At 41.7% G+C, this 16,731-nt stretch overlaps 1 protein-coding gene across 1 annotated transcript in view; it reads left to right on the top strand.

Annotated features, from left to right (window-relative positions):
• PTPN22 (protein tyrosine phosphatase non-receptor type 22) overlaps positions 1 to 16,731 on the top strand; it is a 45,956-nt gene that overhangs the window by 22,058 nt on the left and 7,167 nt on the right. Inside the window, exons 8-18 of the mRNA XM_066625249.1 lie at positions 527 to 669; positions 1,393 to 1,459; positions 1,802 to 1,879; positions 2,547 to 2,621; positions 4,009 to 4,016; positions 7,470 to 8,260; positions 10,187 to 10,267; positions 10,417 to 10,547; positions 12,039 to 12,066; positions 12,511 to 12,594; positions 13,759 to 13,859. Coding sequence (XP_066481346.1) covers positions 527 to 669; positions 1,393 to 1,459; positions 1,802 to 1,879; positions 2,547 to 2,621; positions 4,009 to 4,016; positions 7,470 to 8,260; positions 10,187 to 10,267; positions 10,417 to 10,547; positions 12,039 to 12,066; positions 12,511 to 12,594; positions 13,759 to 13,859 — 1,587 coding nt within the window. The remainder of the gene's footprint in view (positions 1 to 526; positions 670 to 1,392; positions 1,460 to 1,801; positions 1,880 to 2,546; positions 2,622 to 4,008; positions 4,017 to 7,469; positions 8,261 to 10,186; positions 10,268 to 10,416; positions 10,548 to 12,038; positions 12,067 to 12,510; positions 12,595 to 13,758; positions 13,860 to 16,731) is intronic.

The following is a 16,731-nucleotide window of genomic DNA, read 5'->3' as shown; positions in this document are numbered from 1 at the left end:
GATTCAGTGGACTTGGCCAGTAGAAATTGAACAATGGGTATATGTTTAAAGATTCACTCTATACCTTTCTAGTAATATACCAGAATCTAGAGTGGTTCCAAGCTCCAGCCCAGATTTTACTCAGGACTTGAACTCACTCCATACAATTAAGATCTATTCTGGCAGCAGTGAACAATTCTGGTAGGCCTCATTCTAAAGACTTGTTGCAACCCACATTGTTTGGTAAAATCATATTTTTACTTTTGTAGCTTTTCCTGGCTTGGGAATATTGCCTTGGAAACAAAAGCCTGCCACAGTTTGTATAGCCATTCTCAATGGTAAGGTCTAGGTACAGTCTTGGTTCCTGCAGATAGACTGCACATTGTGTATTCCATTTACAGATGGAAGGTTATACAGGAAGATCAACGCAGACTTTCTCCCTTCTCTGCCCCATCCGACTATGGTGACATCAGACAGGGAGAGATAATTGTGAAATTAGATAACATGGTTGAAACAAAGCTTCCTCCCTTTCTGTGTCTTTTTACAGGAAATCAGAACTGTCTACCATTTTCATTATAAACACTGGCCAGACCATGATGTACCATCTTCTATCGACCCTATTCTACAGCTTATATGTGAGATGAGATGCTATCAAGCACACAGTGATGCACCTGTCTGTGTCCACTGCAGGTGAGTCTGCTTAGTTATCCCAGGAGATAACCTACCTCAACCCCAAAGGGACAGAAATGTCCCTTTTTATTGCTCAAGAGCCCCCTTATTTTAAAAGCCCCCTTTTTATTGCTCAAGAGCAGGTGTGCATGAGCCTAATATGGTCATGTGGTAGGTGCAAATTCTACTTGGTCATGCCTCTCAGCTGGATCCTATTTGTCTTCTGTGACTCTGCTAGCTGCACTCACTTTCCAGGCTTCTGTCACTCTGCCATTCTTATGAGTATGTGACTCCTTCATGAAGATGTACCCAGGAAGTTGTGCAGGCTGCCACAGTAGCTTAATTTTGTACCCTCTAGGTACAGGAACCTCTGAAACCTGGCACTAGTGAAAGCTATTTTCGCACAACTGCAAAGAACCTGAGCAGGATTGGAACACAATCTCCTTGTATCTGAAGGGCTACACTAGATGCCTCTCCCATTACCTGGTGGTGCTCTAGTCCAGTGGTCTTCAACCTATTTCATTCCTGCAAGTTGCTGTGACACCACAACTCAGGTTTTGCGACCCCATTGGGGTCAGAGCCCTAAGGTTGAAGAACACTGTACTAAGGAATTTTCAGAACAACTCAAATATTGCTGTATTAACATACTGGAAAAAAGAAATTTGAGTGCTGAATAATAAATATAAACTAGAGCTACTCTTGCCTGCCTCTCAGCAGCCCCCCATGTCTTTCTTTCTTTCTCAGTGCTGGCTGTGGACGAACAGGTGTCATCTGTGCTGTTGACTATACATGGACCATGCTAAAAGATGGAGTGAGTGTTTGTTTCCCTTTGAAACTTTTAGTGAACAATCTGTTCTGACTTTCCATGTGACTATATATCGGGCCATACATGTTGCTGCAAGGATTCATCTTCCAATGTTAGTTTAACTTACACACTAAGAGAAATTTACTGATGTTCTTGATGGAGGAAAAACAAGTTTTCCCACCAGAATGGCACATTTATAAGAGAGAGGAACAGTTTATGATGAAGCTTCTTCTAGGAACTTGAGATAAATTCTGATATGAAATGCACTGCCAGTATGGAGCGAATAATTGGGTCTGTCCTACAGCATTCCACAATATCAATTCTTCTTGTATTTTTCTTCATCCTCAGATTCTCCCAATGAACTTCAGCATTTTTCATCTGATTCAGGAAATGCGGACACAGAGGCCTTTACTAGTGCAAACTCAGGTATGTTCAGAAAATTCAGATGGTGTCATTTAATCCACATACTTATCAGATGTTTTAGGAAACTTGCTTGTCCTATATAGACAATGCTGAGCTCTAGGTATGAAATTCTTGTGTGAGACAGTAAAAATGTACAAGATCCCTTTTGACACTGGGAGCCTCTTGGGAGATTACCTACAAAATGGTTTAGCATCTTGAACTCTGACCTCCCTTCCTCTGGTAGCATCAACACCTTTTTCCCCAGGTTATGTGCCAAGAAGCAACTTGCCAAACAGACTGACTGGTTAAAAGGCACACACACTGTGCTTCAAATACTTATTGTCACTAGAAAATAATTTGTTCTCAGAATTAATGCCAGGGTTACTCATGGAATAAGTTTGCGCTCCATTTTATATCTATAAACAGATTTCTTGTCTGGGAAGCAGAGCGCTGTAGGAACTTCAATTTACTCTTCCACATTGCCAAGCTCAGCATGAAACACAGTCACATCTGCTTTTTAAATTTACTTCCCTGATCTTTAATTTAGGAAGTGAGAGCTAAGAGACAGTGGTTGTGTGCTAGAAAATGTCAGCACATCAGATCTTTACTACACTGGACAATCCAGGCTTATGAAGTAGAAAAAGAAATAGGATGTGATGTATCTCCATGTGATTTCATTGCTGTCTTTCAGGAACAGTATAGGTTAGTCTATGATGCTGTGACTGAGCTCTTTAAAAGACAAATTGAGGCACTCTCCAGTCTTTCTGTTACTATGGAGGTAAGCGTTTGTGATTCCTAAACCCAGGTTTAACATTTCTTGTACATACTACTCTGCCACCCAGGCTGTTATGTGTGTAATATTTTGGAAAGCAGTAAACAAACCTGAATCGAGCAGTATGGGTACTCTTAATACAGTAATTTATTGCTACATAAGCCACCTGGAATAAAACTTCTCTCATAAGCCACTATAGCAAGGCAACTAAAGGAGCCTAATAGAGCCAAAAAACAATAACTTAAAGTAGCATGCAGTGAACCCTCAATGTAGCAGACTTTAGAAACAATGGATGTTTTCTGCTTCATTAAAAACTAGTTGGCATTAATGGACACCTCTTTTTGCCCCATTAATCTATTAAACTGAGGGTCACTGTACATAAGAACGTAAGAACAGCCCCACTGGATAAGGCCATAGGCCCATCTAGTCCAGCTTCCTGTATCTCACAGCGGTCCACCAAATCCCCCAGGGAGAATACCAGATAACAAGAGACCTCATCCTGGTACCCTCCCTTGCATCTGGCATTCTGACATAGCCCATTTCTAAAATCAGGAGGTTGCGCATACACATCATGGCTTGCAACCCGTAATGGATTTTTCCTCCAGAAACTTGTCCAATCCCCTTTTAAAGGCATCCTGGCCAGACGCCATCACCACATCCTGTGGCAAGGAGTTCCACAGACCAACCACATGCTGAGTAAAGAAATATTTTCTTTTGTCTGTCCTAACTGTCCCAACACTCAATTTTAGTGGATGTCCCCTGGTTCTGGTGTTATGTGAGAGTGTAAAGAGCATCTCTCTATCCACTCTGTCCATCCCCTGCATAATTTTGTACGTCTTTTGTATGTCTCAAAATTGTATGTCACTTTGTATGTCACTGTAACTACCTTATTGCATACCTACAGGCTCACTGGGACTAGAAGTGATCAGAACAGATGGTAGACCCTGGATGTTGGGCATACTGATTTTTGGTGCATCCAGTGTGGTTGTTGCCCCCCTCTAGGAGCACTCACAAAGTTTCTGGAACTTGAATAAGGGGAAGTATGAAGGGTCTGGATTTGGAAATTCCCAAATTCATTGACATGATGTTTCCTCAGATTTTGTGACTACAGTGTATGGAATTTTGATAATGTATAACCTCTCTTCTGTCCACATCATTGTTCACTCTTTACAAGCAATGGTATATTTGGTAAATTAAGTCATCGGGAAAACATAGAATAATCTTTAATGCCCCAGTTTCTTTTTTTAACAGTATCCACATGGAGTCCAGCAACCCCTCCATTTCTTACTGATGTACTATTTGCAGAGACTTCCAGCTCAAGCTGAGCAAGTTGCTCTTTTTGTTATGTGTTGTGGGCAGTTGTGTGGTTTAGCAGAGACAGGACGCCAGGTTGACTCAATGTATTTGAACCAGGATGTGGTTTCACAGATCTTGGTGCTGTTCACTCGGTTTTTAGGACCTCTTGGCCTTTGAATGCATCATTTTACCAAAAATGGCATTGTGAGAGCCATTGAAAAGTGATTATAATTTCTAAAGGAAGCGTACCTCTAGCGCATCTTTATAACGACATGATGGCCCAAACATAGAGCAAGCTTGATAAATATTATATTTGGGGCATATTTGTATAGGATATGTACCTGTACTGATACTAGTAGAAGAGATAGCGTAAGAAGTTGTTCTACTGAGAGCAGGAATCTTGTGCTTCTGTGATTGCCCCCTGCTGACTAAGTGGCTGGCCAGGGCACACCTAAACAGTCCACACAGATATGACCTTATTTGGAGCTGAGGTTCAGTCCCAGAAACTGAAGTGGACTATTTTTCCCTGGTTTACTTTGCCTCTACCCCTACCCTTTCCTTTATCCCCCTTGTGTCTATTTCTGGATTGTGAGCCCCTTGGGGCAGAGACCTATGCTGTTATCTGTTGTAAAATGCTATGTTTTAGAGTGAAATCTTTCAGCTACTTCACATTATTCTAGCAGATGTCACTACTGTTAGCATAAGCATTCAATACAGTAGCTGAGAACTTTATTTTGGGCTGGGGCAAAAAACTATATTATGGGCTGGGGCACCTTCCTTACGAGGAAAGGCTATGGCGTTTGGGCCTCTTCAGCCAAGAAAAGAGACGCCTGAGGGGGGACATGTTTGAGACATACAAAATTATGCAGCGGATGATCAGAGTGGATAGGGAGATGCTCTTTACACTCTCACATAACACCAGAACCAGGGGACATCACTAAAATTGAGTGTTGGGAGAGTTAGGACAGACAAAAGAAAATATTTCTTTACTCAGCGCGTGGTTGTTCTGTGGAACTCCTTGCCACAGGATGTGGTGACGGCGTCTGGCCTGGACGCCTTTAAAAGGGGATTGGACAAGTTTCTGGAGGAAATATCCATTACGGGTTACAAGCCATGATGTGCATGTACAACCTCCTTATTTTAGAAATGGGCTATGTCAGAATGCCAGATGCAAGGGAGGGCACCAGAATGAGGTATCTTGTTATCTGGTGTGCTCCCTGGGGCATTTGGTGGGCTGCTGTGAGATACAGGAAGCTGGACTAGATGGGCCTATGGCCTGATCCAGTGGGGCTGTTCTTATGTTCTTATTTTTCATTTTGTCCTGCTCTGGGGGTTTTTTTCCCCCTCCAACAGTATCTCTAAAAGCAACATCTATCACCATGAAAAGCACACAAAAAAATTACATTCTAAAATTATGTTCACAATACTTCTGAATCACAATAATCACAAAAATCACAATACTTCTGAATTTCTTTTCAGGGACTGAATAGACATAATGTGCCTGATCTCTTGTACATGGTCTATGCTTCTGGCCTGGAGGGTTCTGGCATTGGCATGGGCTCTTGGCACCTACCCCACAAGTGGAGTCACTCCTGTAACCATATCAAGCTCTTGCACTCTCATCAACCTCCGGTGCCAAATTGCTGGAGCTCTGTGTGACTCCCCCACCCACACCTGATAGTACATTAAGCTCTATCACTATCACTATCAGCAGTACTGACATTCTAGGGGTCAACCTGGCCAGGTGAGCATGAGCCAACCTAGTTGACCTCTGATACCTTCAAAAACTCATATTACTGTCTTTTCGTAGACTGAGGTAAACCAACCAACAGCCAGAATGTTCCAGGCTCCATTGAACAGGTAAGAGCAAACTTTAAAATGCTCATTTTTATGCTGTATTTTATGTTTTCTGTTATATTTTATGATGCGTTATGTATTTTGTTTAAATTCCACTCATTTTAGTGGAAGAATTAAATATGTACTTATCTCTCCCACTGAAACAATGCAACTTAGAAGTGCTTAGGTTTGCTGTGGTTTATATCCACGGTTCCCTCTTAGCTAGAGAGAGTGCAAAGTTTTGTTACTGATGTATCTTTCTCTAGTTTGTCTTGTTCCTCCATTGCTATGGAGCTGTTCTTAGACCACTCCTCCATTAATTTTTCTGTTGACAGCTACTGGCCATGATATCTAAATGGAACCTCTGTTTTCAGCTGCAGTTGTCCTGGGGGACAACAGCTGGAGTGGGCTATTGATTTTATGCTCTGTTGGAGCGCTAGCTTTCCAAAAGCATCTGGATGGCCACTGTTGAAAATAAGATGCTAAATAAGATGGAGATTGGTCTGATGATCCTTCAGGGTTCTCTTATGCCCTTATTCCATCCTTGACTAATCATTTGTAGATTGTATTCTGTCTACTAACTCTCATCTTTAATGAAGTTCATAAATATCACTTCTGTATTTGATACAGTGCTGTATAGGGCGATATCAGTATGAATGACTGTTGGCAACCTTCAGTCTCGAAAGACTATGGTATCGTGCTCTGAAACTAAGAATAGCAGTACTGTGGTGTCCCATTTTATCCAAAACAGACAATTATCTGATTGAAATGCATGGAGGAGTTGCCTACGCAACCAATTTTGATCTCCTTTTCACTGGTAATTGCCAGTCTGCATTTTGCCTTATAAAGAGATGTGCTGCTTGGATGTCTGTGCACTGCTACATACCCAAAAAGTCACCAAACAAAACTGTTGCAATTTATTTTTATGTACATGGAAGCAGTGGCATATCGAAGGAGATGTATGGAGTAGCAATTTCACTGGCAAACAAGCTTTAAGGGGGCAACAACCTGAGCTTGACATGAGTGGCCAAAACTGTGAAAACCTTTGTATTTTTGAATAATACTGTCATGTTATATACCATTCAAAGTGGAATTTAATGCAGAATGCAATAAAATAAACTGTGTCAAAATATCTCGATTCTATCCAAAGTTATAGCCAAATAACCAGAAAATAAAAACACAACTGCATTATGTAACAAAAACTGGATTTTCTTAACTTAAAACTGACCAATTAGGAGTTGTTATGATGCAGCAGGGAACCAATAAGGTGTTAATATGGGGGATCCTGGGGGGAGGTGGCAGAGCAAGTGGGCAACAAGCTGATGAGGGGGGGAGGAAGTGGATTTTCCCCCATTTTCACTTTTTTAAAAGCCTGGGTGTGACAATACTTCCAGGGCATCATTTTGAGCTTGGCACAGGCTCAGGCACCAGGCTACATGATCACTAGCTACACCACTGCATGTAAGCATTTCTAGCAGTTTGTCCATCCAGTTATAAGCTTCTTGTTGACTAGGGTGTTGACAAGATGAGTGGTTTTTGTTTTTTTTAATGTTTTGCTATTTTTCACAGTATGGAAGTGTTGGTGGCACAAGGTTCAAGAACTAAAAACAGGGCTCAGTATAACAATATAGAAGCAGGTGTGACTCTCTTTGAAGTGTATTTTTCATAAGAGGGGAAACTATGTGCTCTCATTTACTCATGACATAGTAGCACTATGGAGTTTCATGTGCATGGAGAAAGAACTTTTTGCATAATCATAGCTCTGAAACCATGTTATCTTTGTTGTAGTTTGATGCAAGAGGAACAGGAGACATCTCAGCATCCTGGTCATGATGTATGGGGCTCATACATGGACCCAGTAGACATACATGGACCCAAGGTGGATGCCTCTCCTGTCAAACAATCATTTTCTATTGGAGCTTTGAACTGTAGCAGCAGCAGCAGAAACATGGATGCCATCATAGACTGGAACTCTTGTTTAACAAGACAGCCACTCCACAAACATCACAGTTTGGATTTCAGTGGTGACTTTCATGCAGAGCTCCCTCTTGCTATGCAAGCAGAGGGTGAAAGTGGAACAAGCTCAGATTCACAGGCACTCCTGACAAGGACCAAATCAACCCCTTTTGAGTTAGTATCACAAAGAACTACCCAAATGTTGACAAGTAAGAACTCTGACTCCTGTTTGGATCGCCAGTCTGGAGGCTGTAAAGTTGACTTGGATCCACTGTCAAGCAATACCCAGCATTATACACCCAGGAAGTTATGCCGTCAGCCCTGTATTTTATCAGCAGAGGATCCATACTTTTCTTCATTCTCTTCAGAGGACCCATGCTCCCCGACACTTCCTGACTCTGCTCTGGAACTGCCTGTTTCCCCTTTTTCATCTGTAACAGACACCAGCACCCGGCCCTTAGACAGTGCAAGACCCGATCTACTGCTATGTAAGCCTCAGGCCCAGGATACTCCCCCACTGGATGCAGTGGAATCAGCCTGCCAGAGTAAGTTAATGAGAACTTGTGATCCTCATTACAATCTTATCCCCGCTTACCTGGGAGTAAGCCCCATTGACTATAGTGGGACTTGCCTCTGAGCAGCTTGAATAGGAACTGGCTGTTAGGCACCTTTTGTATCTCTTGAATTAGAAGGGAATGGTGTATAGGTAATTTGTCCTATGATTGACATTTTTGTAAGTGCACATAGGAGCTTGCTTATCATGTTTTGGTCTCCAGGTTCTACAAATGATGCACATGTAGGGTTGCCAACTCTGAAGCTATATTGCTGGAGATTCCCCCCCCCCCAATGTGATGTAATTCTTGGAATGCTTACAGCAGATTGATGCTGATTCCTAGAATCTCCAGGTCATGAAGGGTTGGCCAATCTATGTGAGGCCTGACTGTTCATATTGTACATTTCCATAGGTATCTCTCCACCACACCAGTGGACTACATGATCACTGAAGCTATATTAGTGTACCTGATTTTTGGAATCCTATTGCTGATTTTAGTTTTCATGTGATCCCAGCTGAGTTTAAGCAGATATAAGTTTGGCTGGTATGTGGATTATTATTGCAGAATATTTATCTACTGGTTTTTCCTCAACAACAAAAGCTTTTAAAGGCATTTATATAGCACTAAAAATGAAAGATGGATGGGATACCTAAATGGAACAGCATTTTCAAACACAAAGCTTAAATTGTCTTTGAGCTTCTCTGTTACCCTGTGTTTATGTGCATCTGATTGTGATGTTTAGCAAAGGACATGCATTTGTAATGAGAATTAACTTTCTGATCAATGTACATTTTACATGACAAACTTTGTTGCAAAAGAACCGTTTTAGTCTTCTCTGTGAAAAATGTCCTGTGAGAAAAAGGGGTTGGAGGAATTCTTCAGCAGAGGCCATATTTGGAGTGTACCATCAGTCATAGTATTTCCTGGATTTGGATTCTGTTCAGATATTAAGTGGCATACATTATTCCAGATTGATTGGCAATGATAATGAAGATAAATGTTCACATTATCCAGTTTCATTCTGGATTAATGTCCTGTGAACTTGGGACCTTAGATACACAAGTGTTCGTGTTTTACATTTTGTTGATACCTCCAGGTTCAATGTGGTTGAGTGGTCTTTATTTCCAACAATAGTGCAAAGAGAGTTTCATTCTGTTGCTTTCATTATTCCACAGCATAAGATCTTACAACACATATTGCAACTTGGTGTTACAGTATTTTCATAGTGGGCATTCAGGTGTCTGTAAATTGTCTGAACAGGGCTATATGCTTGGATATTGAACATAGTTTTGGGCAATGTAATTCCCTAATCACCACAACCCCATGGTAAAGATTTTGGTCTGCCATTGGTTACCCATAATTTTTGAAAGAGCAGTTAGATGACAGTAATGTGCAACACAAGCAGAGTATGGGCTGTAGCTCACTCTCAGACTAGCCATGATGTTCACCATGCTTTTACTTCCTATGCTTGGGACCAGCCACAGTTCTTTCTTTAAAAAAGCAGTCCTGGAGGGGCCACAATCTGAATCAAGATTGTGTTGGGGGGGAGAGTAGATTTAACCCTTTCTTGGTGCTGTTTTCCCCCTAGAAATCCCCCCTCCCTCGAGGCTGCTGTTTGTCTCCATCTTTTAAAATGCTTTATTTTTAAATTTGAGCAAAAGACAGCTAAGGGAAGGAGGGCGATTTGCAGCGTTGAAAAGTGACTTCCCATCAAAATACTCCAGTAGTGGGTTGGATGATTTGGTGGCATCATATTGATGACCCATTTGGATAAATCTGTGCTGCCAAGTGAGCAAAATCCAGCAGATCAGGACAAGATTTTCAGTTTTAGTAATGAATTTGATTTACTCACATGTCTATAGTGGATTTTTTTTTGTAATCTAAGCACTTTAACTTTTCAATGTTTTGGATTTACAGTTTCTCCCCAGTTGGATGATGACATTCCTCCCCCACTTCCAGAGAGAACCCCGGAGTCTTTTATTGTACCTGGTGAAAATGGTGAGCCCAAGCAGCTAACAGAATACAGTTGTATTGATGGCAGAAAGCCTTGTGAGAGATGTGGCTGTCATCCATTTCTTAGATACTTCTACTGTCCAGGAAGTGTTTAGAAAAAGCAAAAACCAATTTTTTAGTTTTATCTTTTATAGATGACTCTTCATTGGTAGCTTCAAATCACCAATTACCATCCAAGAAGGAAAAAATTGAAATCCCTAAACAATGGAGCAGCCTGTCTCAGCTGAAATTATCTGATGACTCTGTGAGACTGAGGCCAAGTAAGGTAACTCATTAGAGACTTTATTCATCTCTCCCAGCAATATTGCTATATAGATCTCCTGACTTCTGCAAAAACAAAGCCTACCACTTTGTATAACTGAATTGTTGCAGATATTTGGATTCCAACAGCTGAGGCCAGGACAAATAACAGGCTGCACTAACTTTCAACGAGTTGTCTGACAGCAGGCATCCAGAGCTGCCCAGAACATTCCAGTAGAGATTGAGACAGTTACTAATGGTGGAGTGCTGTACTCTGCTAAAGCTTATAATGAAATAAATTGGTTCTTCTGGAGAGGGAACATGAGTGGCTGGCTGGGTGGGCACTGGCTGAAGGCCTATGCCCATCAGACGGGCTACCAGGCTATGCAAGAACTGAATGCTCAGCACCAATGACAGTGGTAGTTTCCAATGCACTGTCAGTGTGAATGACAGACGAAAAGGGGCCTAGTACAGTGTTTTTCCCAGGACCACCAGCAAACTGACGTTGGCATTAGTTACAAGTCTCTTTGTTGTTTTAGCTGCAAATACATAACCCTCTTTCTCAAATGAAGTGGGATCTGAAGTGACTCACTAGGAATCATCTAGGAAATGGACGAAACAGAATAACTGTTGGATTCAAGGGGTTTGTCAGTGTTGATAGACCATTCTTAGGGTCAAACTGCACATTACTTTAGGCATATGCTTTTTTAACACTTGGTTCACCCCACACACACAGATTGGAACCATGGAGAGGGGGCTTCAACTCTTTTCCTTCAATGGTCGCAGTTCTCACTGCTGCTATGTGCTAATGATGGCTTTCTCCCCCTTGGCAATCTGGAATGAGATAATAAAAGTGGCAGGCTTAAAGCCCAGTTCTCTAATCTACCCACTATTTAATTTTTTTTTAAAAACCAAGTAATACGTAGTTCGAGCCATAAACTATCACTGTGTATACTGTTCTGTAGGCAGGTCTCTACAACTACCAGCATGTGTGTATGCACCATTGCTGAATTTCCCTAGGGTTGCTATTCTTATTTCTGCACAACCGATACAGTGCAGAACCGCTTACAGGAGTGGGAAGTAATTAAGACTTCCTGAAACTGAAAGCACAGAGAGGCCTTAGAAGAGTATATTAACCAGTCAAAACGTGATCAGGGCTCTCTGTTACTTGCTAACACCAGGATGAAAAATGTCTTCAATTCCTTAACAGAATTGAGAAAATAAGAGGAGACTTGCTTGAAGTGAATTGGCATCATTTTCAGGAACTGAATCCTTTTTTCTCATTAAACCACTCTGGCTCCTGAACCACACAGCCCTTTTTTATGAATCAGTTTTGAAGTCAGAAATAACGACAGTCTTGACAAATGACAAATAATGCATTTGTTGTCCATTCATTTACAATGAGGGCACATAAGTGTTCTGGTGTATTTTGTTGTCCATGTCAGCTCACTAGAAGTGAAATATCGTCATCTTGGACTGAAGCAATATACAGTATTCTCCTTTTGTTCATTTTCAGAGTGTGAAGCTAATGAGACCCAGATCAGGTATATATTCTCCTGGCATTTCTATCAGTCTGTCTTCCTACCATACTGCTTGCTTTCTAATGAAACTTGAATATAGCCTGTTATAAAGTGCCATATCCTATGAAAATTAATTGTTTTTGTTGTCAGTGGAAAACATTTGCAGTACGCTAACCAAGATCTGCTACCTGATACTAAGGTGTCATGTTAATTTCTTCCTGCTGTTGGTAAATACTTGTTCCAAGAGCCGGTCTATCTTCAGGCTCCATTGCTTTAGGAATGTTTCAGAGATTCTTCATATGTACATGGGAGCCTTAGGATGCTTGCAAAATCTGCTGGGAAGAATGGCATATTAATGCTGACTGAAGACAATCTAACTTGGTCCAACTAAACCTACACTGAAGCTTTTCAAAAGTGAACTAATAGAAATGTTTTGTTTTCCATTGCTTTCATTGCATTGGTTACCAGAGTATTATTATCCGGGTCGCTCTTCTTCCCCTCCACCACTTCCTGAAAGAACTCCGGAGTCGTTCATTCTTGCAGATGAGGAATGTAAGTACGGTTGATTCAGCAACCTTGTATCAGGGATTTTTAGATGGTGAGAGGGCTCCTAGCAAGGGCGGTCGTGACTGCAGGGCCCCTAGAATGATAACTGTACCCAAGACTGGGATTTTGTGAGATCCAAAATGGTGGTGCCTGGTGGGATAGGTAGGAGGGTGATCAGGGACATCCCAAGGTTCCCTGCAAGTGTGCCGTGATTATCTGAGATGGCACAATAGCACACTTTAGAAACCTCTGCACTAGGGTAAGAATAGGGTGAAGGAATACTTGGGCATAAAATATATTGGGGATGAGAACTGCAACCTGTTTTCTGCTTTGTTTTCCTGAATTATGTTATACTGTATATGAATCACTAACAAAGTATTCATGAATATGGGAAGTCCTTCCTCACTACCAAGAAACCACAGCCTGCCCCCAAAATTTAGGATTAAGAAGAGTTTCCAGGATAAATGGTATGGTTTTGTTGTAGACTTGGGCTGAGAACTTTTATTTTTGGAATTGAGCACCAGGAAGGTTGTATCCTGGAATTTAACTAAACTCTCAGATCTCTTTCAGCTAAACACCTCTAGAATTCTAATATAACTACAACTGGGTGTAAAATAATTAGAGAAGAATGGGCCACTTGCCCTGGTTAACTGGTTTTTTCTCCTCAAAGGATCATATCCAGCATCACATGGAAAAACCTCACAGTGAATCATGTGTACGATTGCAAGCATGGTGTACGAAGGCAACTCTCAGCCTTTATTGGAACTGTGGTATCAATTTTTGCACCTCCTACAGTGATGGAGACTGTTGCAGGTGGTCTCACGCATTTCACATGTGCTGCTTACAGCATTTTTAAACCTCCTGGCTGCTGTTAGCATACATGTTTGATATTAAGTAAGGAATTTTAAATGCACTTGTATCAGTTTTTCAAATTGATTGTCATGTAGGGAGGTAGATTTGCAATCTTATTTAAACCTTCCTGCATTTGTCACCTGTGAACAGATGTGTTCAATGGCAAGCAAGTTTTTAGTCCTCCATCTATATTTGTTTTTATAGAGTTGCATACATTTGGGAATTTATTTTTTTTTTTCATATTTTAGCTTCTTCTCCTTTGTACAGAGGTTTCTTTTTAGTGATTTTTTTTTAACTGAATGTGTTCTGTTTTCCTAGGTTTGCCATCTGTTTTGAACAAAGTTGCAGATCTCAGAGATTCAGGGATTAATTCAACTGACAAGTCACCAAAGGAAGCAAAATGCTTCAGAAGGAGTAAGGTAAAGAAAATGGAGTGTGGAAAGTGGTAGGAAAGCATTGGTATTCTTTTTTTTTTTTTTTTTTTTTAGAAGCAGGAGAGCAGTAGAAATACTGCTTGTCTCCTTCAAGTAGGTGAAGAAAACCTCTTTTTCTTTCCCTCATGCAAACTGTACAAATGTTGTCCAGTTATTGCAAGGAATTCAGGTAACATTTCTGTTAGTAGGGAAATTGTCTTTCTGTAGGAGTTAAATCATTGCATTGTGTCACCGAAAAACTGTGATTTCTCCACCTCCCTAGCATTTCTGTTGTCATCAGGAGAGCTGAATAGAATGTGACCACAAAAGCATGGCAGGTTTTAACCCCTTACGCACTATGATTCTGAGATGGGTTTACCCCCCTCATGACTTCTATTTGCTCTAGTTGGAAAGCCCCTGTTGATGTTAGTGGGAGCTTTCCTCTGCAGCCTCCAACATGCAGTAATCTCAATCTGGATCCCCCCCTGCAACTGATGGCAAATAAAAAAACAAGCATTTCTGGGTCAATGGTGCATTTAATGTAACATGTACAGTAGTTTGGTCCTCTATAGTTTGTAACTAGTTTGTATAGTTTGGAGGCAGGCTGTGCAACATGGCCTTTCCCAGTTTGAAGAGACACTTGGCCAACAGTCTGAGGCTAAGAGGCAAAGAAGGAAGGCCCATAGCCAGGGAGACAGGCCAGGGACAGACTACACTTGCTCCCAGTGTGGAAGGGATTGTCACTCCCGAATCGGCCTTTTCAGCCACACTAGACGCTGTTCCAGAACCACCTTTCAGAGCGCGATACCATAGTCTTTCGAGACTGAAGGTTGCCAACTAAAAAAAAATATAGTTTGTAACCATTTGGAGGCCTAGTACTCTCTGGCTATGCTCAAGCAGAGAACACCAATTTAGCCCTCTTAATAAATGTGAAAGTCTTTCCCATGTGGCAGTGCTATCAATATTTATTACTATATCTTGCTTTTTAGAAAAAAAAACTCCCAAAGCAGTCCACAGAAATTAAAACGCAACATGTGCTAGTGTCAGCAGCTGTCCATACATGGCAAGAAGACCTTGCCCTCGGGGTTCATGTTCTAATAGAGAAGATGTGCAATGGCATAGGTGCAGAGGGAAAGGGTAGAGAGAGATTAATTTGATAAAGCTTGAATAAAGGGGCAGGTTGTTAGCAGGTGTTTATACCATGCTGGGGCTGGTTTTCCCTTGCTGAAGTTCCTTCTGGGATGAAGGTGGTACAACTGCCCATGAACATGTAGCCCATGGCAGAGGCAAAGTGACTTTCCCCTGCTATTGCAGTCCCAGGGAAAAAGGTTGTACACTCCCTCTTTGTCAGCTGACATCTCAAATGATTATTTTTTAAAAAAAAGAAAGTAAGAGCAGATCTGTTGTTGTGCTGCCAAATTTGTTCTCCTTGATCTCCTCATCATATGGATATGGTATGTGATGCTTCAAGCCGGAGCTAGTCCCAGTATACTGTATATCTGAAAAGCTTCTAAGACGTAAAAACTGAAGCCTGGCATGTTTCTCATTCATAGTACTAGGGGGAGCTCAAAGCAAGAGAGAAAAGCAAACATGAAAGACAAATTCTGTAGCTTAGCTATGGAACAGTGCAATCAACTGTAATTAACTTGTCCCTCAAAACGGCCCCTCCTGACCAAGGAATTAAGTCAGAGAGGTTAAAAGGGATGTTTCAGACCTCACTGATAAATTAAAGATCAATAAGTCACCGGGCCCTGATGGCATCCACCCAAGAGTTACTAAGTAATTGAAGAATGAAGTTGCTGATCTCTTGACTGAAATATGCAACTTGTCCCTCAAAATGGCCACGGTGTCAGAAGATTGGAGGATAGCAAGTGTCACTCCTATCTTTAAAAAGGGAAAGAGGGGGGACCCGGGAAACTATAGGCCGGTCAGCCTAACATCCATACTGGGTAAGATGGTGGACTGCCTCATCAAAGATAGGATCTCAAAACACATAGATGAACAGGCCTTGCTGAGGGAGAGTCAGCATGGCTTCTGTAAGGGTAAGTCTTGCCTCACAAACCTTATAGAATTCTTTGAAAAGGTCAACAGGCATGTGGATGCGGGAGAACCCATGGACTTATATCTGGACTTTCAGAAGGCGTTTGACACAGTCCCTCACCAAAGACTACTGAAAAAACTCCACGGTCAGGGAATTAGAGGACAGGTCCTCTCGTGGATTGAGAACTGGTTGGAGGCCAGGAAGCAGAGAGTGAGTGTCAATGGGCAATTTTCACAATGGAGAGAGGTGAAAAGCGGTGTGCCCCAAGGATCTGTCCTGGGACCGGTGCTTTCCAACCTCTTCATAAATGACCTGGAGACAGGGTTGAGCAGTGAAGTGGCTAAGATTGCAGATGACACCAAACTTTTCCGAGTGGTGAAGACCAGAAGTGATTGTGAGGAGCTCCAGAAGGATCTCTCCAGACTGGCAGAATGGGCAGCAAAATGGCAGATGTGCTTCAATGTCAGTAAGTGTAAAGTCATGCACATTGGGGCAAAAAATCAAAACTTTAGATATAGGCTGATAGGTTCTGAGCTGTCTGACAGATCAGGAGAGAGATCTTGGGGTGGTGGTGGACAGGTCGATGAAAGTGTCGACCCAATGTGCGGCGGCAGTGAAGAAGGCAAATTCTATGCTTGGGATCATTAGGAAGGGTATTGTGAACAAAATAGCTAGTATTATAATGCCGTTGTACAAATCTATGGTAAGGCCACACCTGGAGTATTGTGTCCAGTTCTGGTCGCCGCATCTCAAAGACATAGTGGAAATGGAAATGGTGCAAAAGAGAGCGACTAAGATGATTACGGGGCTGGGGCACCTTCCTTATGAGGAAAGGCT

This window comes from Tiliqua scincoides, chromosome 4, assembly GCF_035046505.1.
Source record: "Tiliqua scincoides isolate rTilSci1 chromosome 4, rTilSci1.hap2, whole genome shotgun sequence".
In the NCBI taxonomy this organism is placed as follows: Eukaryota; Metazoa; Chordata; class Lepidosauria; order Squamata; family Scincidae; genus Tiliqua; species Tiliqua scincoides.
Note: the sequence above shows the minus strand (reverse complement) of the source record. Positions and strands in the feature narration are given on the sequence as shown.